This window comes from Cucurbita pepo, chromosome LG07, assembly GCF_002806865.2.
Source record: "Cucurbita pepo subsp. pepo cultivar mu-cu-16 chromosome LG07, ASM280686v2, whole genome shotgun sequence".
Lineage (NCBI taxonomy): Eukaryota > Viridiplantae > Streptophyta > Magnoliopsida > Cucurbitales > Cucurbitaceae > Cucurbita > Cucurbita pepo.
This window is the reverse complement of record NC_036644.1, coordinates 2,908,946-2,933,791: the sequence shown is the minus strand read 5'-3', so window position 1 is coordinate 2,933,791 and position 24,846 is coordinate 2,908,946. Positions and strand designations below refer to the sequence as shown.

The 24,846-nt window shown below is 38.5% G+C and overlaps 5 protein-coding genes across 5 annotated transcripts; 2 read left to right on the top strand and 3 right to left on the bottom strand.

Annotated features, from left to right (window-relative positions):
* Nucleotides 1-245: 245 nt before the first annotated feature.
* Nucleotides 246-759, bottom strand: LOC111798443. The gene has a single exon (XM_023681589.1). It carries the CDS (start codon nucleotides 721-723, stop codon nucleotides 376-378), a length of 348 nt encoding a protein of 115 aa, XP_023537357.1. The 5' UTR covers nucleotides 724-759; the 3' UTR covers nucleotides 246-375.
* Nucleotides 760-857: 98 nt separating this feature from the next.
* LOC111798442 (mitogen-activated protein kinase kinase kinase 5-like) lies at nucleotides 858-6,970 on the bottom strand. Its single transcript, XM_023681588.1, has 11 exons — nucleotides 6,433-6,970; nucleotides 5,600-6,307; nucleotides 5,419-5,506; nucleotides 4,450-4,512; nucleotides 4,198-4,361; nucleotides 3,995-4,070; nucleotides 3,080-3,136; nucleotides 2,887-3,012; nucleotides 2,540-2,749; nucleotides 2,305-2,399; nucleotides 858-1,779 (listed from the first exon to the last, which is right to left on the bottom strand). Exons 1-11 carry the CDS (start codon nucleotides 6,783-6,785, stop codon nucleotides 1,680-1,682), a joined length of 2,040 nt encoding a protein of 679 aa, XP_023537356.1. The 5' UTR covers nucleotides 6,786-6,970; the 3' UTR covers nucleotides 858-1,679.
* A 1,693-nt stretch (nucleotides 6,971-8,663) lies between these two features.
* LOC111798091 (protein OSB1, mitochondrial-like) lies at nucleotides 8,664-12,611 on the top strand. The gene is made up of 4 exons (XM_023681054.1): nucleotides 8,664-9,125; nucleotides 9,491-9,629; nucleotides 10,250-10,334; nucleotides 11,922-12,611. Exons 1-4 carry the CDS (start codon nucleotides 8,824-8,826, stop codon nucleotides 12,203-12,205), a joined length of 810 nt encoding a protein of 269 aa, XP_023536822.1. The 5' UTR covers nucleotides 8,664-8,823; the 3' UTR covers nucleotides 12,206-12,611.
* A 2,187-nt stretch (nucleotides 12,612-14,798) lies between these two features.
* Nucleotides 14,799-18,897, top strand: LOC111798775 (protein NRT1/ PTR FAMILY 4.5-like). The gene is made up of 6 exons (XM_023682102.1): nucleotides 14,799-14,843; nucleotides 14,885-14,966; nucleotides 15,049-15,266; nucleotides 16,161-16,601; nucleotides 17,780-17,904; nucleotides 17,991-18,897. The coding sequence occupies exons 1-6, from the start codon at nucleotides 14,799-14,801 to the stop codon at nucleotides 18,829-18,831; spliced, it is 1,752 nt and encodes a 583-aa protein (XP_023537870.1). The 3' UTR covers nucleotides 18,832-18,897.
* Nucleotides 18,898-18,925: 28 nt separating this feature from the next.
* On the bottom strand, nucleotides 18,926-22,506 carry LOC111798500 (thylakoidal processing peptidase 1, chloroplastic-like). Its single transcript, XM_023681691.1, has 6 exons — nucleotides 21,474-22,506; nucleotides 21,290-21,358; nucleotides 21,121-21,189; nucleotides 20,025-20,111; nucleotides 19,869-19,936; nucleotides 18,926-19,669 (listed from the first exon to the last, which is right to left on the bottom strand). Exons 1-6 carry the CDS (start codon nucleotides 22,158-22,160, stop codon nucleotides 19,549-19,551), a joined length of 1,101 nt encoding a protein of 366 aa, XP_023537459.1. The 5' UTR covers nucleotides 22,161-22,506; the 3' UTR covers nucleotides 18,926-19,548.
* Nucleotides 22,507-24,846: the final 2,340 nt, after the last annotated feature.

The following is a 24,846-nucleotide window of genomic DNA, read 5'->3' as shown; positions in this document are numbered from 1 at the left end:
TAGACTCTTCATGTATGATATTATCTACTTTGAGCTTAAACTCTCGTGATTTTGCTTTAAACTTCTCCAAAAGATCTCGTACGAATGAAGATGTATTTCTTTATTTATAAACTCAGGATCATTTTCTAAATTACTCAATCTCGACTCACTCCCAACACTCTAACCTAAAAAAGAAAAAAAAAATTGATCCCTAAAAAAGAAAAAAAAAATTGATGAGATAATTTTCTATAAAATCATATTAAAATTAAAAATTAAAAATGCCAGCTGGATCGAGCAAAGCAAAATGAAATGGCGATAGAATTTAGAGTTTGAACAAACAATCATTCCAATTTAAAAAAAAAAAAAGAACACAGAAATTTTGGGTTATCTTCATAATCAAGCGTTGGGAGGTGGATTTTGAGAAGCTGGTTCATCTTGCTGGGTTTGGACCGACATTGTCGCCGCCGGAAGAGAACCAGCGGCGGTGGAGACATTAACCCTCGGCGACGGCGAGCTAACCCTTCCATCAATACAAGACGAGCATTTGACCTCCGCCCATCTCTCCAAGTCGAAATGGCCGTAACCCATTATACTCCTCCCCGAGCACAGCCGCCCCACAACGACGGCGACCACCGCGAACACAATGATGACGACGAGCACTCCAATGACAGGACCAACAGAGCCGCCGTAAGGTTGCTGCATTCCGGGCGCCGGCGGAGATTGTTGGTCAATTGGGAGTGACATTAGAGAGGTGAAGAAAACAGAGTCACTCTCCAATGGCGAAAAAGATGCGTGGTTTACTTACGATGGAAATTAAAAGAACCCAGAGAGAGAAGAAAAGAAAGGAAAAAGGGGAGAAAAGATGGAATCTTTGGGAGTGTTAAAAAGTCCAATCTCTTTCCCAGATTGTGCCTTTTTTTGTGTGTTTGAAGAGTAATAAACAAACAAATATGTCAAATGACCCAAATGAGCAATTTACAGAGCTTAGAATCTACAGACTTTACAAAACTTCAAAAAAAAAGTCACTGTAATTTAAGCAGAGGAAAGATAAACAAAGACAACAACAAGTGCAGCAGAGCATAATTTTATGGGTATCTGTTTCATGGTAGCATTGGCTGAAATGGCTCAGTACGGTCTCACGTGAAGCCTCTGGCATATGATTGAACATATTTCTAATCTTTCTCTTCAAGCTCATAAGATTTGATCTTCCATGTTCTTGAGGTTTTTTCTGATGGGTTGAGCTTGAAATGGTGTTTAATCTTCTCTGAAGGGAGAAATTGAAGTCTACTGAGATGTAATGAACGAGCCAGCGCTGTGAGTTTCATTGTAGCGATCGAGCGATCGAGCCGGCGCAAATGCGACCTAACTATATACAGATCCAAATCTAATCCTGCTTATAGAATGTGTACAAAAAGAATGTGTACAAAAAGAATGTGTGTGTATGTCCTCCTCTTTTCCTAGTATCATCTTTCAAGTGTGATACCATTGCTATAAGTACAAAAAGTAAGTCAGGGGAATTGCTCAAACAATGATGGAAGGCCTCAAGTTTGGTGGTTTCTAAGACCTATGAGAGTTTGTTCGAAAAAAGGATTGAGTGTTGTTGTTAAAACGAGGCGTGGGAACGATGAACTCTATCCCAGCTCATGTCGCCAGCCTCCTCGGGTCTAGGATTTGCCTGTAAATATATCCACAACTGTAGTTCAGAGGTGTGGTACTTCCCTTTTATGAGTCCTTGAGATAGAAAAGTGATGGTTATTAACGGCACTGGCAGGAATATTGCTCGGAATGTTCGATGAAGGGCTGCGAGTCGATTAAGAACGGAGGTTAGTTGCAAGGAAAGCTTGCAAGAATCAACATCAAGTACAATGGATGGACAACAAGAAGAAAAAAAAAAACAGGAGAATATGTACAAGTATGTGTTTCAGCCCAAACCCACCGCTAACAGATACTGTCCCTTTTGAATTTTCCCTTTTGGGCTTCCTCTCAAAGTTTTAAAATGCGTCTACTAGGGAGAGGTTTCCATACTTTTATAAAGAATGTTTTGTTTCCCTTTCCAACTAATGTGGGATCTCACAATCCATTCCCCTTGGGGCCCCGCGTCCTCGCTGGCACACGACTGGACAACTCTGATACTATTTGTAATAGCTCAAGCCACTACTAGCCGACGTTTTCCTCTTTGGCCTTTTTCTTCCAGGCTTCCTCTCAAGGTTTTAAAATGCGTATGCTAGGGGGAGGTTTCCACACTCTTATAAGGAATGTTTCGTTCCTCTCTCCAACCGATGTGGGATCTCACATAAGTGTATGAGCAAGAGTTAGTATAGCTACCTACGGCATGGCAGATAACCATTTGCAGCCGACATTCCACGAGATTTTTGCACCTGATCTCCTTTGGGAGGAGTGGGATCTTGAGGATTCAATACCTGAGAGAGCGTAGAATGCGAAAATTAACAAGGTTTCTAGGCATACTGCGAAAATTAACGAGGTTTCTAGGCATACTGCGAAAATTAACGAGGTTTCTAGGCATAAAACTAAAAAATAAAGTTCTAAAAGTAAAACTAACCACGAGGTTCATCGTCGAAAATGCTGATGTTGGGACTGAAACGGTTGAGTCGATTGAGGATCTTACGAAAGGATGGTCAAGGAGCATCGTTGCTGTTGATCTGTCAGCTGGATTCCTTTGGAAGCAACACTGGAGGAAATCTTTCCCTTCTGGAGATAGCTTTTCTGGAATAGGAGGGGCTTTATTCAACACCTTGAACATAACTTGATGCTGGAAACTCGAAAACGTAATTTATCGTTAGTTCAATGATGTTTCGGTAACGACCGAATCTAGGTGCTGACTCCATTTTGTCTAAAGAAAATAGAAGAAAGCCAATAGAAAGAACAAAAACTAACTAAGAAACTCACCCCTTCAAACTCACTCCATGGAGGTTTTCCATTCAGCATTTCAATTATGGTGCAACCCAGACTCCAAATGTCAACTGCCAAAGCATGATCAGGGTTGGCATCTTTCAACATAACAGCCTTTATGACCTGAAAATGAATTCAGAGTTAAACGAGAACGCGCCGTTTCAAAAATAAAGTCGACTTTGACGCATACCTCCGGAGCCATCCAGTACGGACTACCCTTCAACGAAAGATCGTACTGCCCTGTCAGCTGAGTAGGAAAAATAAAAAGAATCAGTAGAGTTTAAGCCTCTGGAACATCTCAATCTCTTCCAAGATGTTTAAAATTCTTCAGAGGAGACAATGACCAAAGTTTATAAGCAATTAGCAGTTGAAAAAATTATATATAAGAAAAGGAAGAACGTGTTTCAGGAGTGATTTTGGAATGGCAAAAAATGTGATGTTCCACGTTGGTTGGGGAGGAGAACAAACCACCATTTAGAAGAGTGTGGAAATCTTCCCCTGGCAGACGCGTTTTAAAGTCTTAAGGGGAAGCCCGAAAGGGAAATGCCAAAGAGGACAATATCTGCTAGCGGTGGGCCTGAGTTGTTACAAATGGTATCAGAACCAGACACTGGACGATGTGTCAGCCTTCTCGCTGTTCCCCGAAGGGGGGTAGACACAAGGCGGAGTGCCAGTAAGAACGCTGGGCCCCAAAGGGGGGCGGTTTTGGGAGCGGTCCCACATCGATTGGAGGAAGGAAAGAGTGCCAGCGAAGACGTTGGGCCCCGAAAGGGGGGTGGATTGTGATGTCCCACATTGGTTGGGGAGGAGAACAAACCATCATTCATAAGGGTGTGGAAACCTTCCCCTAGCAGACGCGTTTTAAAGCCTTGAGGGGAAGCCCGAAAAGGAAAGCCCAAAGAGGACAATATCTGCTAACGGTGGGCCTGGGTTGTTACAAAAAATTACTTTGTCTGGCTCCATTTCAAAGTAATTGAGTCTTGACCATTTCAGAATTACTCCCAAACATGCCCGAAGTACGGTAAAAACGAGGCTACGCTGTGATTATAGAGGGAAAAACATTGAAAGCAACGAAAACGATATTCACTAGTGCTTGAAAACTCACATGTTTCGCCATCCCGAAATCTGCAAGTTTGACGACGCCTGATGAATCAACTAGCAAGTTTGCACCTTTGATATCCCTACAGAAAGCACAACAAATGTCGTATCCAATGACTTTCTTTTGCCAGTTCATCTTGTCTTCAACAATGGGAATAAAAAAACTCATCACAGAGATTATCTGTTTACAGAGAGGGATTCGTCTCGCACCTGTGGATCGTTTTTGTGCTATGCAAGTAAGCGAGTCCAGAGAGAATATGTCGGGTGAAATTGCGAACGATAGATTCAGTAATCGTTCCACAACGTTCACGGACAAATTTATTTATTGACCCAGGAAAAACATACTCCAAATATATGTAGAAATGATCCCCAATCTACATTCCAAAAATGAACCCAAATTTTAGAGTTGGTAATGCTGGTAGAAGTAATTCCTGATACGTAAAGATACGATAGAACACTTACTATTTCACTTCCATAATACTGTACAATATTTGGATGTTTAAGTTGACTAAGAACTTTAATTTCCTGAGACAACAAGAAGGGAGTTAGATGGCTGGAGATTAAACATCATACGATCGTTTCATTCATTATTCGATCTACTAATGTTTATTGCATCGAAGCCCGTAAAAAGCAAGCTCGAGATGGTATAAATGATATGATCAAAGGAAGAATAGTAGGGACTCATAGATTTGGTCTTTCTAACTCAAAGAGAGCAACAAATGAAGGTAAGATTTATCCAGCTTTAGAGTAATGTGTACAGCCATGGGCGGCTTCCTCATGTTTATAGGGGCACAGTAAATTCAAACTCGGAAACCTCATACCCTCCATTAAGCGTTGTATGCTTGTTTCTACGTGATAGTTGTAACAGCCCAAGCCGACTAGCAGATATTGTCCTTTTGGGGTTTTCCCTTCAAGGACTTCCCCTCAAGACTTTAAACGGCATTCACTAGGGAGAAGTTTCCACACCCTTATAAGAAATGCTTCGTTCCCCTCCTCGATCGATGTGGGATCTCACAATCCACCCCCTAGGGGGCCCAGTGTCCTCTCTAGCACACCGCCCGTTATTTGGCTCTAATACCATTTGTAACAGCTCAAGTCCACCGCTAGCAAATATTGTCCTCTTGGGCATTACAAATGGTATCAGAGCCCATCATCGGATGGTGCGAGGCATTGGTCGGAGTAGGGCTAGACCCTCTCCATAGTGGGCACGTATTAAAACTTTGAGGGGAAGCCCGGAAGGGAAAATATCAGCTAGCGGTGGGCTTGGGCTATTACAATAGTATAGACAAGGAAGAAGGAAGAAGGTTGCTCATAGCACCTCTTTTGCCAAGAATTCTTTCTCTAAGGGGCAGCAGATCTTCAGGATTAACTAAACTACCAACAGATACATATAGGATGAACGAGAATTCAAGAAAGTAGATGACTTAATACCTGCTCTAGTTGCTTTATACTTTCAGCACATTTAGGATCATCAGGAATGAGGTCAACTTCTTTCATTGCACATAAAGCTCCAGTCTCGCTAAAATGTATGCAAGTAACTATGAGGATGACTTCATAAACGCTTTCATACAAGTAATATAACAATGGCGAAAAGCTTAGTTTACATTCATACCTGTTCGTTGCGAGATAAACGCTTCCAAACGTACCACGTCCAATAAGCTTTCCCTTTTGCCATTGACCTTTCACAGATGAAATGTATGGTTTCTCTTTCGACGGAAGAGATTGGGGAGACGATTGTGACGAGGCTACTAATGGAGGAGGAAGAGGCAATGGATGGGCATTGACATGACCTATACTATGATTCTTTTGTAACTTATGATGCAGAGGAAATGGCGTATCATTAGAAGATCTGGGATTGCTTGCAGAACTTTGAGCTGCCGGGCTTTGGAGAGGAGAAGGTTGAGAACTATTTGGAGTTTTAAGGGATGGTACTTTGGGAGAATTATTGGAAGGAGATTCCTGATGTTCATGGCGATTCAAACCAGAAATAAAAGGATCTCCTGTACATGATCTTCGCGGGCTAACGGCAGGACTCGGAAAGATGCTCGTCGGTGCACTCTTCGACGTCGAAATCTTCTGTTTCACTTTGTAGTTACCCCTTTCAACACTCGGATGAGTTGGGGAACCCCTGGCTTTGTTGTTTGGATGCTGATCCAAACAACTAAAAACAAAATCCTTAATCAAATTCGATTTCCCTAAATTTACAGGTTGAGTTCCTCCTGTATGTCCGTTAGCAACTTCCAAGGCTAAATCTGTAGCGATTCGCCTTTGATTGTTACCGGAACTTCTACTCTTCGCTGTTGCGTGATCGGCGCTCTTCCTAACAGTTTCAAGAACAGAATTAAGAAAGAAGTTAGGTCAAAATATGATAGAAATCGGAGGAAATTAAACGAAAATTTCATCAGATTTAGGGCAAAATTCAAGTCGAAACAAGAGAAAACTCACCCGACCGGAGTTTCGAAAGGCGATCCACCGCGACCTTGTCCAGAACTCCAAGAACCTGACTCTGGATTTCGAATCGGAAAGAACTCTGGCAGAGGTAAAGGCTGCGGCAAAGCAATGGAGGACCAACGTTCGGAACCTCCAAGATGCGTTTTAGATTTTGACAATAAATCGGTAGAATCAGGAAACGATCGAGGTTGTTCAAAGCGAATATCTCGATCCGTAAGATGCCGGAGCTTCCTCTGCCTGGTAAGCCGACGCTGAGCGAGCGGCTCCGGTGGACCAACGGAGAAAACAGAATCTGGTGCTTTCTGTTGAAGCCGAGAATTCGAAGCGCTTTTGTGAAAGAAAGGCATCTAGTTATGCTGGTTGAAGTTTCTTGGCCGGAGCCACCGCTGCTGCTGCTGCTGCTGCTGCCGCCGCCGCCGCCGCCGCCCGCCGGTTAAGGCCACATGTGCAAAACGCAAATTCCCACCGTCTTTTTTCCTTTTTATTTTTCCCGGAAAAAAAAAAAGTTTTTAAAAAATTTTCCTTCGCTTTTTCTTTAAACCGACTTTAACCATATTTTCTGGTGGTTTGGATATGTTCCTTCGACCTATCTTAGGAAACCCCAATTTTTATTTATTTATTTATTTATTTATTTAAATGTTAATTCCAGTTAATGGGTTTTGAATAATCAATAATGGAAATTTTCTTTTCCTAAAAAAAAAAAAAAAGGAAATCGGACGGTGGAGAATCGACCAACATCAATCTGATCTTCTCATCTCCCAGAAGACGACACGTTGACTTCAAAAATAATTTAAAATTCTGGAAATTATTAAATTAATGGACGAAATTAAAATTAGTCAATGTTACCAAGTCCAAATTGCGTACGGACGGGATAAAAAAGTCGTTGGGGGAAAATCGCAAACATTTTATATTCTTTTGTCAACTATGGCGCGTGCTCTACACTTCACCTAAAAAATTAGCGAGTGGTGTCTACGCGCCAAACATGCGACGAGAGTTAAAGTCGTTGCGGTCTTTTGCGCGTGTTCACACTACGTGCCACGTCAGCTGTGGGTTCTTTCATTAAAGGCCGAGTCGCAGTTATTGAGTCAAAGACTTTGACTTTTGTTTTTTTTTTTCCTTTTTCTTATAATTTCTATAAATATATTTTATTTGACCTTTTCCATATTTTAAATTGTATTTTCCTTTAAAAAGTTTGAATTTATTTATCGTTAAATTAGTTGAATTTTCGTCTTTGGACTTTTTGATCCTTACTATTTTAAATATTGTTTAATATTTTCTTAAATTTTCAATTTTTTTATTCAATAAATAATTAAATTTTTAATTTAATATCTAATTAATTATTAATTTATATGATTTTTTTTAAAATGGTATATGGACATACGCTATACATTGAAAAAATCGTAATTTTTCCAACACAAAGTATACTCGTCAAGAAAAATTTACCCAACGAGACTTTCATCAAAAAACAAGAAAAAAATTAACAAAAAACTGACGTTTTGTGGGTTTTCTAGGTCGAAATAGTCCTAAAATCTTACGGTAATAATTCATTAATTGTGAGATCTTACATCAAAATGACAGAGGAACGAAACATTCCTAGAGTGTAGGAACTTCTCCCTATCAGATACGTAAACATGAGGTTGACGGTGATACGTAATGAGCTAAAACGAACAATATCTGTTAGCGACGAACTTGAATTGTTACAAATGATATCAGAGTCAGACATTGGGCGCTGTATCAATAAAAAGATGGATTGTGAGATCCCACGTCTATTTTCAGGCCATTTTGTGTCATTTTTACAATAATAAAATTGCTTAAAAGTTATATTCACATCAATTTTAAAGTATAACATTAGGAATAAAACTTATTAAATAAATAGTAATAGACACGTGCTAAAAATGTGGTGTACACGTGGAATTTTATAGTTTATTTTGAAATATAAGACGAATAAATTTAATTACAATATAAATTCACAATATTAACCATTAAAATATCTTTAATTAATTATAAATTTATTTAAAATATTAATAAATGACATTAATTATAATTACACTTAAAATTATATTAGAATCTAATTTGATAATTTTTTTTTTGTTGGAATAATAATTTTATATTCATTTTTCACATATTTTTTAATCCATATTTATTTATTTATTCAAATATTTTATTGAAGACATTATTAGAAATTTATTAAATAATTTAATTTGAAAAAAGGTCAGTTTCTAAACCCTAATTTTCGCGAGATAATTAAAAGGTCCACTGGAAAAGCAAACGTGCTCGTCGGAAAAATGCGCCAAGTTCTCCTTCGTAAGTACCGGGAAACTCAGCCGAGAAAACTGGACTGATCGCCGTCAAGGTCGCCGTCGACGTCCTCCGCACAATCATCCGATGGCTATGAGGGCCTTTCGCCTTCTACTTCCTCATAGACAAGTAACTGTATCGCCTTTGCCGCTGGTAGCGTTCTTCTCTTCGTTTTCGTCAGTAAGCACTAAATCGACGAACTGCGTCGCCACTGATGCCAGTGACGGAGGTTTGGTGCGCAGAAATCGTCTAAAATTTAAGTGGAACTCGGCTAAGTTCGTTGGTACGGTGGAACAGCCGCTTAAAGTGCATACCAGGAATGGCGACACAGTTTATGCTTGGACATTTCTTCGAGCTAAAGTCTCCCCTGATTCTAACCGCAGTTCTAGGTAAATTCTTGCATGTTTTGTTTTATAAAAAAATTGGATTCAGTCCCGTTCGTAACCGCTGTACGAACATCACGTTCTTGTTTTGTTATTTTTGTGTTATTTGTTCTTGTTTTGTTTTGTTTAAATCGACATTCAAGCACAGTGAATATAGCAGACCTTTCTTTTGTATTTTCTCTGTTTATACATTCTTTTCTGCTCATAACCTATTAGACCTCGTTCGTGCTGTTTCATGTTGTTACCAATGAATCCAGTTTCGGCTATCATTCTGGTTATCAGAGGTTTGAATAATGTTGTAAAAAATTGTTCTTCAGTATGTGCCTAATTCCCCTGTATTGGTTCATGGTTTTATACATGCATGTGTGCAGGATTTTGCTGAAACTGTGGGAAGAAATGGCTGAATCATACATTGAACGTCTTAAACCGAATGACTTCATTTATGTTGCTGGTACTTTGGAGTCTTATAAGAAGGCTGATAAGTGCGGGAAGTCTTTTTTATCTTATGAGGTTGGATGTTCAATTTTTCACATGAAGATATTGTTCTTTTTAACGTTTTCATTGTCAAAATTTTCAGTACTCTGTTATGTTGTGATCCTAGCCAGTTAGGGTTTCTGTTTTCCTTTTAAACCTATGAGGATCTTCCGACCATTCAAGAATTTCTAAATCATGCAGGATATTAAGTTATTTAGGAAAGTGGCAGCAAATTTGCTGTAAATTTTGTTACTTCAATCTGGAATTTGAAAGATGTGTTTGTATTTTCAAGATCAGTTTGGATTGAAGTACCACATCGTTTTCATTCTTTCAATTGAGATGCTGTCCTCCATCTCTGTTCTTTATTACGAGAACACGCTATCCATTTCATTTTTTCGTGCTCCCGGGCTACCACAAGTTATAAATTCCTTCAACAAGCTAACTTTCTGTGGAGTCCAGGAGATCCTTCCCCTCACTTTTGTATATCCATTCTCTCTGAAGTCTTTTTTGGTTCCAAAAGGAATATAATGTATCAGTTCCCTGTTATTAAGGTTTTTCTATGACACTTCTTTTAATATCGAATGCATATTCAACATGGTCATACCTGAAGATTACTAATTTTATATCTATTTTTTTTCTCCTTGTTTTCCCTGCAGTTAACTGTGTCAGAGTTGAATCACATTCGACAAAATGCTCGAGGCTCAAAAAGTCAAGATTCTGTGGGCATGATACATGAAGAGGGTATGTTTTGAACCTTTTACATTTTCAGTTGATGGAATCTTTTTGTTACATATAGAAATAAATAAGATACTTCTGTTTAACTGTTGAAAAATGAATTTGTTTCTGCTGAAACTCGTTTCAGTTTTGTGGATTGAAATGAAGTTCAGTTTGTTGCATGAACCGGGTCTTGTCAATTTAACTGCGTGATGTCGAGGGTGCATTCCTCCTATGGCATCTGAAAGATAAAATGAGGAATATTTTTCTTGTTTGCCTATGCACGTATTTGTGTGGATGGCAGTTTACTGTGTGTTTCTTTCCTAAATATTTATGCAATTTCTAACATTGAAGGACGGAGTCTCAATGGTGGATTGTAGGTTTGGGGAAAAGTCTCTTTGACAAAGAACTTGAGGAGTGGAATCATTTTTTCCTCAAACTTTTGCCGTACTAGGTTAGGCTTTGAGAGAACAAATGGTTTGGAACTCTAGGAGAAGTGAGGCTTTTCCTTTTTGTTCTTTCTTTCTTGCAAGTCATACACTTTCAAGCTCAACTCCAAGTGTTCCAAATTGCCTGTAAAGTCCCACATCAGTTGGAGAGGATAACGAAACATTCCTTATAAGGGTGTGGAAACCTCTCCCTAATAGACATGTTTTAAAACCTTGAGGGGAAGCCCAGAAGGGAAGCTCAAAGAGGATAATATTTGCTAGCGGTGGGCTTGAGCTGTTACAGTTCTACCGTTAACTAAGCTCATTTGGGCAACAAGTTTAGGGGAAAGAGTGTTCTATATACATTTGGTACTTGATAGATAGAATGCAGAGAACTCCCTTCTTATTTCTCCTTGTGATTATGCTACTTAAGGTGGAACTATCGAAATCACTTATGAAAATCTTTGGTCTATTCTTTTTGTCCAAAAGATCCTCCTAGCATATTGTCCTTCCACTATCTGTTCTTAGAGTTGCACCTAGGCTCTCCATGCTCGCTCGGGCTCACATAGGCTCTAAGCACTTAAATACACTTATCATTAATCTTTTTTTTCCATCGTTATCTTGTTTTTCTCCTTACACTTCGTCACTTAATGAAAATTTATCTATTATTTTTAAAATGGAAAATTTATGCCCAAGAAAAATCTCATAGTTGGCAATCAACTTTGCTTATAAAATCTATTTTTACAAGCATATATTATGTACTTCACTTAATCAGGCTTTATGTTTGCAGCACCTTAAGCTTAAAACTCTATAGAGAACGCCTTATACGTAAGTGTGAAGCATTTTACTCTAGATTTCCGCACTGCAAGACCCTTTCTACTGCATTTAAATATCATTTCAGATGTCTCCAAATTTTCTCATAATGAAGGGAATAGTTGAACAAGAAAATAAATATTTACATTAAGAGAGATACAATAAAAATAATAGATAAAAAGATTCAGTAAAAGGGTTGTCTAGAGGGATAGATAATTTTCCTGTGAGATTGGGGTATGTGATTTGTGCAAGATAAGCCAATCAGCTATGGCTCTGAAGTAATTATCAATATTCTTCTGAAACAGTTGTTTAATGCTTTATTAATCTTCGTTTGAATGTAAATCCAACTCTTTGTCACCTTTTTTCTTTTTAGGTACTACAGGGTATGCTTGTAAGGATAAATGCAGGGAACGCCTGCATTTGTGGCAAGTGTTCTTCAGCAGTCCACATGAATGGTGGGATAACAGAAACCAAAAGCCAAATCCGAATCATCCGGACTTTAAACACAAGAGTACTGGCGAGGTCCTGTGGCTGCGGGCAACGGACCCTCCATGGATCGGAAAACAGCTCGAATTACTCGACACCAAGATGGTAAAAAAAGATGAAGATGATCATTTTGGTTCTGATTCTAGCATGTCCAAGTGGTTATGTAGCTGAAGAAGCCTTCTTGCAGCCGAGGTATCGTGTGCTTTCCTCATTGCTTCTTCTGCTTGAACAATATTTAAATGAGCCCAAAATCTGTTTCCTAGATAGATTGTCACAGTCCAAATAGGAACATTGAAGGAGGAAAGTCGAAACATTAGTTTGTATATATGTAATGTTCGTAGAGTAAGGTCGACAAAGCGATTAAGGCGAGTAAGGTCGACAAAGCGATTAAGGCGAGTAAGGTCGACAAAGCGATTAGGGCTCCAACGAAGCAAATGGATCATCTGTAGATTGAAGTTACATGTAAGAGGTATTTATTGGCTTTTCATCTTCCCTCTACTTTCAGCTACTTCGCATGGAAACTTTTTGTGCTATAACTGTCTATATTAGAAATTGGGATGTGCTAAGTTCTCTTTTATCTTAAAATGTAAGTCAATTCTAATCTTCCGTCCAACTATACTTTTGTAGAATCAACAACTTTTGAATCAAGGAAATTAACACCTCTTTATATAAAATTTAGATCATCTAAGAGATACGGCTAGAACTAGATTACCTCTTAAGATCAAAGATCTAGAAGTAAGATTCGGAGCTTTGTTCTAAATTGGGTTATTCTGTAGTTGAACTTGATCAAGGTGTGATTGAATGATTCAAATGCATTTTACCACAAGAGCTGCTTGAAATCTTAGAAATTGCAAAAATGATAATCAAATTTTAGGGTGAAAGTCTCAATTTCATGAAGATAATCAATTCGGTTCTCTTATCTCTTCCTTCTTTGAACTCGGGTTATGGAAGAAGGAACCGAGAAGAAAGTATCAGCAACAATAGGTTTTATTACGGGACAATTCATGATGTTCATATCGATCTATTATGCGATTTTGCATCTAGCATTGGGTAAGATTTCACGTCAAACTTAATTGAATTTGGGACTATGAGACTTTGCTTCCTGAATTATTCTAAACCAACCAGTTGGATTCACATTTTACTCAATTGAGTAAAATCTCGAAGATTAAAAACTTAATTGAGTTCAATATATGAATTGAAAGATTAAAATCTCGAACTTCTTAAAAAAATATATGTTAACTAGTTGAGTTATTCTTAAATTTTTATCGATCTACTAAAGCTATTAAAGCGGAAGAGTTTGCTAGTTTGTTACGATTACGTCCACCACATCTCTTCCCAAATGGTCAACTTTATTCGAGTTTAATTCTTTTGCTAAATAAATAATAGCATGGAGAGTGGATCATGTATCCTTAATTATTAATTAGAATATGCCTAAAACTCTGTCACATGTTCCTAAATATAAGTACATTAACTTATAATATTAATAATAATTATTATTATTATCATAATTGCAACAGCTTGGGATGAGCTTCTGATTGATTATGGAAAGTAATTACAAATTATTGGCTAATTTATATACTTAAAATATAAAGTCAACTCTTTGCAACAAACTAATTAATAAAGCTCCTGAATTATTGGAGAGGGAGTACGGCCACACTCATTTATTTAATAATTTAAAGAAAAAAATATATATATAATTAATGGAAAAGAGGATTTTTTTTTTTTTAATTAATTGCAATGTGGGTTCTTGGGATTTTAATGTAACCTATAAGAAATAAAATTTATTGGAAAAAAAAAAAAATCTCTCTTATAGACGTTGACTAAAGTCAATGTGGTTTACTTTCTTAGTTAAAAGTGATTTTAAAAGCATAATATTTCCATTTATCGTTCTTATAGCTCGCACACGAACGTTGGTTGATGTTCGATATGCTCGAAATATAAATAAAATGATATTCCGATATTTTAACTTAAATGGGCGTTGAAGTTAAGTTGTGTAAAATTAGGGGTTGCACTGAGCATGAATGTCTATTTAATTTAGGACTGATTTCTCGAGGGGACCTGCCTCAAATTGGGTAGAGAAGAACGTAAGATTTCTAACCGCCCAAGTTCACCGCTAGCAGATATTGTCACTGACTTTTTCTTCTGGGCTCCCCTCAAGCTTTTAAAACGCTTTTGCTAAGGAGAGATTTCCACATTTTTATAAGTAATGTTTCGTTCTTCTCTCAAACCGATGTGAGATCTCACAATCCACTCCTCTTGGTGACCAAGGTCCTCACTGGCACGCCACTCAGTGTCTAGCTCTGATACCATGAATCCATCCCTCTCCGTAACCAGGGTCCTCACTGGCACGCCGTCCAGTGTCTAGCTCTAATACCATTTATAACAATACAAACCGACCGCTAACAAATATTGTCATTTTTTAGTTTTCTCTCCTGGTTTTAAAATGCCTCCGTTAGGGAGAGAGCGGAAACAATTTTCTCTCCATGAACTAAATGAGAACGGAAACAGGAATTATATTCACCGACCAATTCTAGCTTCCTTGGCTCCGATGATTAAGTCAACGAATAAAGTCAAAACATTTATATAAAAAAAAAAAAAAAATGGAGCTCCCCCACTCTCAGAGGACCAAGGCTGGCATGGCTTGCTAGCTTTTCAGCCATGACAGCGCCATTCCATGTTATTTAATGCAAAAACAGAACACCCATATAACTCCATAAAACCCTGTGGATTCCGACCAACCAATCCAATCCGATCAAACAAACAAATGGTAATTGTTCTTCTTCGTGTTCTTCGTGTTCTTCGTGTTCTTGTTGTTGTCTCTTGGCTTATGCTTTGGCTATCTCAACGCAGGGTATCTGCGGATTAGGTGCTAAAAATGGGGACAAAAAGGGACCCAAACGAGGAGGAAACAGAGCTGCTGGTTTTATTTATGGTACTGTGTGCTTATATGCTTTGGTTTTAGAGTATGGATTTGAGTAATTGGTTTATTTGATTGATTGATTTGGGGATTGCAGTGACTGAAGGACTGGAAAATATGGCGTTTGTGGCGTTGGCCTTGAGCTTGATGACATATTTCAATGGGTATATGAACTTCAGCTTGACAAAATCGGCTACCACTTTGACCAACTTCATGGGGACTACGTTCCTTCTAACGCTCGTCGGCGGCTTTGTCTCCGACACGTATCTCTCCCGATTCAAAACCTGCGTCGTCTTCGCTTGCTTTGAGTTGTTGGTTAGTGCCTCTCGAGCCCACTGTTAGCCGATATTTATGTGTATTGTCCTTTTTTGGGCTTTTTCTTTTGTGTTTCCTCTTAATTTTTTTAAAACTCGTGTGTTACGGAGAGGTTTCAATATCCTTATAAATGGTGTACTTGTGTGCTACAGAGAGGTTTCGACATCCTTATATATGGTGTTTTGTTCTCCTTCCCAACCGATGTGGGATCTCACAATTCACTCCCCTTCCTGGCCCAGTGTTCTCACTGTCACTCGTTCCCTTTTTCAATCGATGTGAGACCCCCTAATCCACCCCTTCGGGGCTTAGTGTCCTTGTTGGCACACCGCCTCGTGTCCACCCTCCTTCGGGGCTCAGCCTCCTCATTAGTACATAGCTCGGTGTCTGGCTCTGATACCATTACTAATGGCCCAAACCGACGCAGATATTATCCTCTTTGGACTTTTTTAGAGTTATGTTTTTAAAATGGGTTTGGTAGGGAGAGGTTTGCACGTTCTTATAAAAATGTTTCATTTTCCTTCACAACCAAGGTAGATGTGTGATCTCACAATTTTTTTGGTTGCCGTTAGTTCTCATTTATTTGATTTATGACTCTCTGTCTAGTTGATTATGTCACATTTATTTGGTTCATAACCGTTTTGGTTCATCCCATTTTGATACATGAATCATCTTAGTTCAACATTAATGCGTTTATACCCGTACAAAGGGTTATCTAGGATGGTTGAAGAGCTTGAGTTTTTAAATTTTAATGTCATTTTTGTATTTGTTGAGTAACGTTCCAGAAGAAATTTTGTTGAGAGACTTAGTGTAATATACACTTATATCCATTTCTACCTGTACAAACAGGAGATTTGAAGCACTAAATCTTTGTGTCTCTTTGTTTAATTTTTCAAGGGATATTGTCTACTAACGGCACAAGCGCATTTCCGGGAGCTAAGGCCAAAGCCGTGCAAAGGGGCGGCGGCGGGGAGTGAGTGCAAGGCGGCGAACGGCGGGCAGGAGGCGATTCTGTACGTGGGAATTTACCTGATAGCGCTGGGAGCGAGTGGGGTAAAAGTGGCGCTGCCGGCGCTGGGAGCGGACCAGTTCGAGGAGGGAGACCCGGCGGAGGCGGGGAAACTGTCGAGCTTTTTCAACTGGTTCTTGTTCAGCCTGACCACAGGGTCGACCGTGGGGTTGACATTGATAGTGTGGATAAACACGGAGGTGGGTTGGGACTGGGCGTTTGTGGTGTGCACCATCGCCGTTCTCGCCGCCATTCTTGTCGTGTGCGCCGGCAAGTCCTTCTTTCGCAATAACGTGCCTAAAGGAAGCCCCATACTTAGAATTCTACAGGTATCTCTCTCTTTTTTATTTATTTATTAATTTTTAATTTTTAATTTGAGTTCGGGGAAAATAAAATAAAATATTTAGACTTATAATATTTTAATTGTGAAGTTATTTCGACCCTTAATATATAGTTTTAAAGAAAAAATAATCCATTTTAGCTTCTATATAATGAGTGTTCATATGACCTGATAACTCGATCAACTTGAACTACTTAATTTAAACCATAAAAGTTGGGTTGAGTTACATTTTTTTTTCGATTGGATTGAATTCAGTTGAGTTGGGTCTGACATTAGTTGACCCCAACCCGAAAATAGAGCTACTATCCAACCCTATCCTATTTTAAAAAGTAATAAGAATCTTTAAAATTTATAACCAAGGTTAGTGATGCAAAGTTTTTTTTTTTTTTTTTTNCTAACAAACCAACTCGAACCTAAAGAGTTGGGTTGGGTTATGAACTTAGTCATGTTGTTTTTACGACCCAACCCATGTCTATCCCTACTCTGAACTTGTATTATCGTATACCCTAAACTTTTATTTTCATCATGTTTCAATGAATCATAAACTAAAAACTAAATGTATCAAATTGTTCATATTTTTCTAAGTTAATTTTCAATTTTATCATATGGGTCTCCTTAAATACTATTAAAATGTGAAGTCCCACATTGGGTGGAGAGGAGAACAAACCACCATTTATAAGGGCGTAGAAACCTTCCCTTAGCATACGCGTTTTAAAGCCTTGAGGGCAAGCTCGAAAGGGAAAGCCCAAAGAGGACAATATTTGCTAGCGGTGGATCTGGGTCGTTACAAATAGTATCAGAGCCAGACACCGAATGATGTGCCAGCCTTTTCGTTGTCGTTGTTCCCCGAAGAGGGGTAGACACGAGGCGGTGTGCCAGTAAGAACGCTGGGCTCCGAAGGGGGGTGGATTGTGAAGTCCCACATCGGTTGGAGAGGAGAACAAACCACCATTTATAAGGGTGTGGAAATCTTCCTCTAGCACACGCGTTTTAAAGTCTTGAGAGCAAGCTCAAAAGGGAAAGCCCAAGCCCAAAGAGGACAATATTTGCTAGCGGTGGATCTGGGTCGTTACATAAAATCATTCCAAACACGTTCTTAATCTTATTTTATCATCATTATTCATCGTGTAATGAATGTTCGTTGAATTTTCTTCTTCCGATGCATAGGTCATTGTAGCTTCAATCCATAACAGGAAACTTCCACTTCCAGATAATGCTGATGAACTCCATGAGATTTGTGACAAAGAAGCAGATATCCCAATTGAAATCCTTGAGAAAACCGATCAATTCAGGTGTGATATCTTCTAATCTTTGTCTAAAAACAGCTAATGGTTTGGAATTCAACATAATAACAAAGGAAAATGATGAAATTCTATAGATTCTTAGAACGAGCTGCAATTATAAGGAATGATACAAGAACACCATGGAGACTCTGCACAGTGACACAGGTTGAAGAGACAAAGATCCTAATTCGAATGCTCCCAATTATAGTCAGCACCATTTTCATGGCTACCTGCATGGCTCAACTCCAGACATTCTCCATTCAACAAAGCCTAACTATGGACTCCAATTTTCTAGGATTCAAAATTCCCGGCCCCTCTGTCCCCGTTATCCCCTTGCTCTTCATGTTCTTCTTCATCCCATTTTACGAGCGCGTTTTTGTTCCTCTGGCCCGTAAAATCACTGGAATTCCCACGGGAATTCGCCATCTCCAAAGGATTGGTTTCGGACTGATACTCACTGCAGCATCCATGGCCATTGCTGGGTTCGTGGAGACTCGACGCAAGAACGTCGCGATTCAACACAACATGGTGGACAGTCAGGAGCCTCTACCAATGAGTGTGTTTTGGTTGTCATTTCAGTTCTGTGTATTTGGAATGGCTGATATATTCACTATGGTAGGACTGCTGGAATTCTTTTACGCCGAGAGCTCGGCGGGGATGAAGTCGTTGAGCACAGCCATTGCTTGGTGCTCGATCGCTTTCGGTTACTTCACGAGTACGGTGGTGGTGGAGGTGGTGAACAAGGCGAGCGGAGGGTGGTTGGAGAGCAACAACCTCAACAGGGACAATTTGAACTACTTCTACTGGTTACTGTCAGTGTTGAGTGTGGTGAATTTTGGGTTTTATTTGGTTTGTGCTTCTTGGTATAGGTATAAGAATGTGGAGGTCCTACAGAAACAAGGTGAGGAAGGGTTAGACATGGTGCAAGAGCCCTAAGAATCATGTCAACCAATATATTTCTCTTAAAAATGCTTCGAAATGATAACGAAAACTACTAATTCTGCTATAATCGACAACATTCGACCCGTCGTATCGTCTAACGAAACAGAAAATACCAATTATCTGAAATCTCTGAATTCAAATCCACAGATACAATCTTGTCTAGAATTACAGGATCCAATCTTCTCTATGACTAAAGCTGAGCAAGTACAGCACAAAACACACAGAAAATAGACACACCATGAAGTTTGTTCATTGCTAAGATAGATACATTTGCCACTCCATGTCCTTTCATCTCAGCCATATATGTCTACAATGACCAAAACGACAGAGCGAGGCTGCAAGCTGAAGGTGAACGATGCTCGTCCTAGGCCTGTTCGACATTTTCTGGAACACTTGAACCCTTTGAAGATTCGAAAACTTTGGTTCCACAATACCAATTTAGGGGCCTAGAGATCAATTCCCCTCTAACTCTTTTTATTCCATTTCTTTTCTTTTTTCCTTTTTTTTTTCTCTTCAATCCCATTTTGGATTAAGAATAGCATAGGATATAACCATCACAAGGGATAGGAGTTACTTCCATTAATACACACCATGTGGACATGAAGTCCAATCCAAGTTTTATGTGCAAAGATGTTGCAGGAATCGGGACCGAAATAGGCCAGTTTGATCCGTGTTAAGGGTATGACAAGGTAAGGTAATACCGGGACGGTGTCAGGACATCCCCAGATTAATGTTCTTTGCATGTGGTTCATCTACCATACTGGATCCTTTGGGGGGAGGCCAGTACTTGAATAATGATCTTCCTACGATATTTTCAACCGGGAGCGGACCCCTGGAGAATAAAAAGAAACAGGTATACCATAATATCAGAAACAATGGTGGCTATCATTGCTAGTATTCGATCTTCACCCGGTTTTCATCTACTCACGAAAGCATTACGACAATTGTAAAGCACGACGTGCCTATGTGGCCTGACAGTTCTACCTTGGGTTTCAAATTATAAAGCAACATAACTAAGATGGTGAACTTACCAGTTGTGAGAATCACAACTATTGTTACGGTTGTCTCCCATTACATACACATAACCTTCAGGCACAAGCTGCAGAAGAAAACGAGCAAACTGTTTATTTCTCCCATTGATCAGAATTCGAAAGAGAGAGGGAGGGTTGACATGGAAAGACAATTACCATTGGATCCATCTCATAAGCAATTGGCTCTAAGATGAAGTCCTCATCTTCAACAACACCGTTTACCACCAATTTCCCATTCCGAACCTACCATACGACATTGCATCGAATAATTAATGTCGAAGTCATAATGTTAAATACAATAGGACTAAAGGTCACCATCTAAATCACCAAATCGGCCGATGGGATACTAATAAATGTCGAGTGTTAGCAACTACCAAAGATTCGAAAATCCTATCTTTTACTAACGATTAGTGTCGAGAACTATCTAATATTGTAACTATATTCGGTTCCCCATTCATCTCCAGCATTGAAGATATCTGACTTACAACCATTAATTATGATCATAAAGTATGAAAGTTACCACTCTTGGAATACCTCATGGAATGTTAAGGGTTTTTATTTTGAGGTCATATAACCCATGTATGTTATCTTTGTAAAGAGACTTGGAGAATGCACTAAAAAGAGCATTTTTGCTTTCTTTTAGCCAAAGGCTAAGTTTCTTTGCAATTCAACCGTAGTTTAGATTGCATGTTTAGAATCATTCAAGCTTGACATGATCGATCTTGCTTGTGGGGTATTCGAATCTCAATCAAGTGTTCTTGCCTTGAGATATTTGATCAACAAGATACTTCGAATTTTACTTTTCTTTGGAGTGATTCCTTATTATTAGGGCTAAGTGTTCTTACCTTTTTTTTCCTTTAGCCAAAGGCTAAGTTTCTTTGCAATTCTACGTAGTTTAGGTTGCATGTTTAGAATCATTCAAGCTTGACATAATCGATCTTGCTTGTGGAGTGATTCAAATCTCAAACAAGTGTTCTTGCTTTGAGATATTGGATCAACAAGGTAATCTGAATCTTACTTCCCTTGTAGTGATTCCTTATTATTTGGTATCAGAGTTTTCTCTTAGGTTGATTCTTTACCACATCGTCTTTGATGTTACTCGAAATTCAAGCGAACAAGTTATTTACTCATTTGCTAACCAATACGAATCAGAGAACAAAGCAAAGAACTGAACTATCTTTTCGAAAAACAAACATATCACAAAATTATTGCATACTAAAGAAACGATGTTACAAGTTTGAAGAACACTTACTTCCACCACGTCCCCAGACGTAGCCACAACTCTCTTAATAAACACCTCACTCGAACTAACTCCAAATTCCTAAATGGGGTGCAAAAAATATGCAAGAACATATCAGCATTCAACAGTTCTAAATAGAAAATTTCCTTAAAAGAATCTCATTAATCAAAGGAATCAATACCTGCAAGATCTTAGGAGGTTTGAAGATCACTATATCTGAAACTTCAGGTTTCCTGAAAAAGTATGAAACCTAATACCAGGAGGAAAAGAAACAGATATCAGTGAAGAACTGTGAAAACAGTCAACAAATATGAAGATATCAACAATTCAATTCAGAGATATCAATTATATGAACTAAGGGTCACCTTTTCTGCTAAAACACGATCCCCTGCTTCCAGGGTAGGATACATGGAAGAAGAAGGAATCGATTTCGGCTCAGCCAAGAACGATTTAAAGAGCACACTAACAGTCAAAGCCGTAAACAGAGCCTTTGCATCATCGGAATAGGTATTCAACAAGCGCGAAACCCAGCTGCTCTTCTCAAAATCACTCTCATAAAACTCATCACTCCCACTTTCATCATAATCACAACAAACTGTTCCTCCTTTATCGACATCATCGCTTACATGAGATCGTATATCGTAACCCGGAAGCCAATTCGAGCCTCGTAGAAAGGGTATAATCGAAGTGGCGTTAAATGAAGAAACCCCCAAAATCCCCGTGGAGATCGGAGAAGATTCAGAAGCAGACGCCATCGATTTCAGCATCGAAATCAAACCCAAAATCATTGGACTCTTAGGGTTTTCCCCAACCATTTCTCCCGGGAGAGCGCTGTACATAGAAGAACAACTCGGCTTAAACCGCCGGCTATCAGACCGATAATTGCGCGCGCTTCCAGCAGATTTGAGGTCCGGCTTATGGCTTGAGCCAAAAATACAAGATCGGACCCAACACTCCTGAAAAACGCGGCAGTTACCGGCCCGAAGGCCGGTGGAGGAAGCTAGGTTTTGGGCAACATAGCCAGAGTAGGAGAGGGTAACTCGAATAGCCATGATCGCAAATTTCAGTAGGTGGATTAGGATTTGAAGCAGGTTTGTTGCAGAGACAAGATAAGAATAATCGCAACAACCTAGAGATCGAGAAACGCCATTTCTTCTTCGGAAAGCAGAGAATCGGCGTCCGAAGCGGGAAATTGAAGCCGGAAACTACAGATCGGAGGGGATTGAAGCCAGTGGTTGAAAATCAAAGAATCGATCGGCGATTGACGACTGGAGATAGGGTTTTGGGGAAGTCAACGAGAGGAATCTGAGAAGAGGGGGAGCTCGGTTTCCACAAGAGAATCAGAGAGAGGAAACAGAGAGGAAAAACACGAGGAACCCAAGCACGAAAAATGAATAAATTGATATATATGAAGAAGAAACTACCACCGCAGCCAGAGGAAGACGACGAGAAGATGAAATGGATTGCCCTTTTTGACTTTTTGACTTTTTGACTTTTTGACTAGACACGTTGGCCGTATTCGCCTGTGAAATTACGAAAAAGCCCTTGAATCATGAAAAATGGTATGAATAATAAAATAAAGGTTAAATTCTATCCTTTTCACTAAATTTTAATTTCTATCCTATTTGGATTTTATATATATATATATATATATTTTGTTTTCTTTTAAGGTTGAGTTTCAGGAAAATAAAAATCTCGGATCAATTCGATAGTTTGACATTTTTTTTCGGGTCAACCCAGTCAACCCAAAAATTAGGATAATCCTGTCTTAATTTTAAGATTATTATGAAAATTAAAAATATTTAACCTTTGTAATAATATGATATTTAAACTTTTAAAAATTTTGTAAATAAAAAAAATTAATTGGAAATATTTTTAATCCTAAAACACACATTCAACAACTCGCAATAAATGATTTTATCTTTTTTATTTTATTTTAATACACAATTCTAATGGCAAAATAATAAATAATAATAATAATAATAATAATAACTAATTTATCCTAATATTATTTATTATGATAAATTGGAGAACCACGTGGGTTGACTTTTCGTCCAGCTCAGCTATGGCTTAAGAGAGAGAAAATGGAGTGACGGAAGCGCGTACGTCACCTGTCTTTCTTGCCTATTTCCTTAGTATTTTAAATCATTATATAATTTTAAAAAACCTATAAAAACAATAAATAAATATTTTTAAATGCTTATTATTTATGGAGAGAAAATAGCTAAAGTTGTTAAGTTGTATAAATTCAACACCATAATTATAATTATATAATTTCTTGTTATTTGTGTTTTGTTTAAATTAAATTTTTTTTTTCATTTTCATAAAATTTTCTAAGGACCGATAATAGGGGTGTACATTTAACCCAACAACCCGAACCAACTCAACGCGAACTATAAGAGTTGGGTTGAGTTGGATTAACATTTCAGATAGAATTGGGTTCATTTTTCTGAACCCGAACTGAATCGGTTCGATTTCGGGTTCGTGGATAAAACCTTCGAATTGATGTGAGCCAAATAAAAATAGATAAATTATATTAGGCAAGTTAGAGTGGTACCTCCACCTCTTTAGGATAAACTAATCATTTTTATTGTTAATTTAATTTGATAATCTATCCTTATATTTTTTTTAATTTAGAAATTTTTTTTTTTTAGCTTTAGAAAATTGATGAGCATTTTATATTATCAGGGTGTTTGGTCAAATTATATAAACTAGATTTTATCCATATATTTACGAGTTATAATGTGTCTGGTTTACAACGACAACATATTCATCGATTACATAGATTAGGACATATCAACTAAGGTGAGTTTTGAACGATACCTGTCGTGTTTGTGCAATTTCTACTATAATGGGAGAACCGAGAATGAGGATATGAATTTCGATCTCTAATAGAATCGTTTACCGCTATTGCGATGAATTGGTTTTAGATAGGTATCTACACCTAGAATATCGGTAGGAGAATATGAAGCTGAATGACACGCTCGACTAATAGTTTTCAATGGGGGTTTCACCATTTATTTCTTCTTGAACTCTTCACGAGTTTGCCTATTAGAAAATAGAAAAGGCATATCCATCACTTGCATTCGCCTAATCGAGCAAAACATCATTCAACGATCATCCAACAACTAATCCCACCATAGCTATAGTGTTGAAGACACAATCATTTACCATGTCAAAGAGTTCGTTGAACTTTAAATTTTATGTCTAATAAGATAAAATTTTATTTTTTTTCTTTAAACTTTTTTTTTACGTTGTGTCTAGCATCTTCGTCGTTCCCTTCTCCAACTGATGTGGGATCTCATAATCCACCCCCTTCGGGTCCTAACGTCCTCGCTAGCACATTGCCCCGTGTCCACCCCCTTAGGAGCACAACATCCTCGTTTGCACACCGCCCGGTGTCTGGCTCTAATACCATTTGTAACAGCTCAAGCCCACCACTAGTAGATATTGTCCTCTTTGGGCATTCCCTTCAACGTTTTTAAAACGCATTTTAAAACTGCGAGGCTGATAGTGATAATGAATTAAAACGGACAATATCTGCTAGCGGTCGTCTCAGACTCTTACAAATGATATCAAAGTCAGTCACCGAACGGTGTGCCTCTAAAGGGGTGGACGATGAGATCCCACATTGGTTGGAGAGGGGAACAATGCATTCTTTACAAGGATATAGAAACCTCTATAGAAACACGTTTTAAAAACTTTAAGGAAAACCCAAAAGGGAAAGCCCAAAGACAA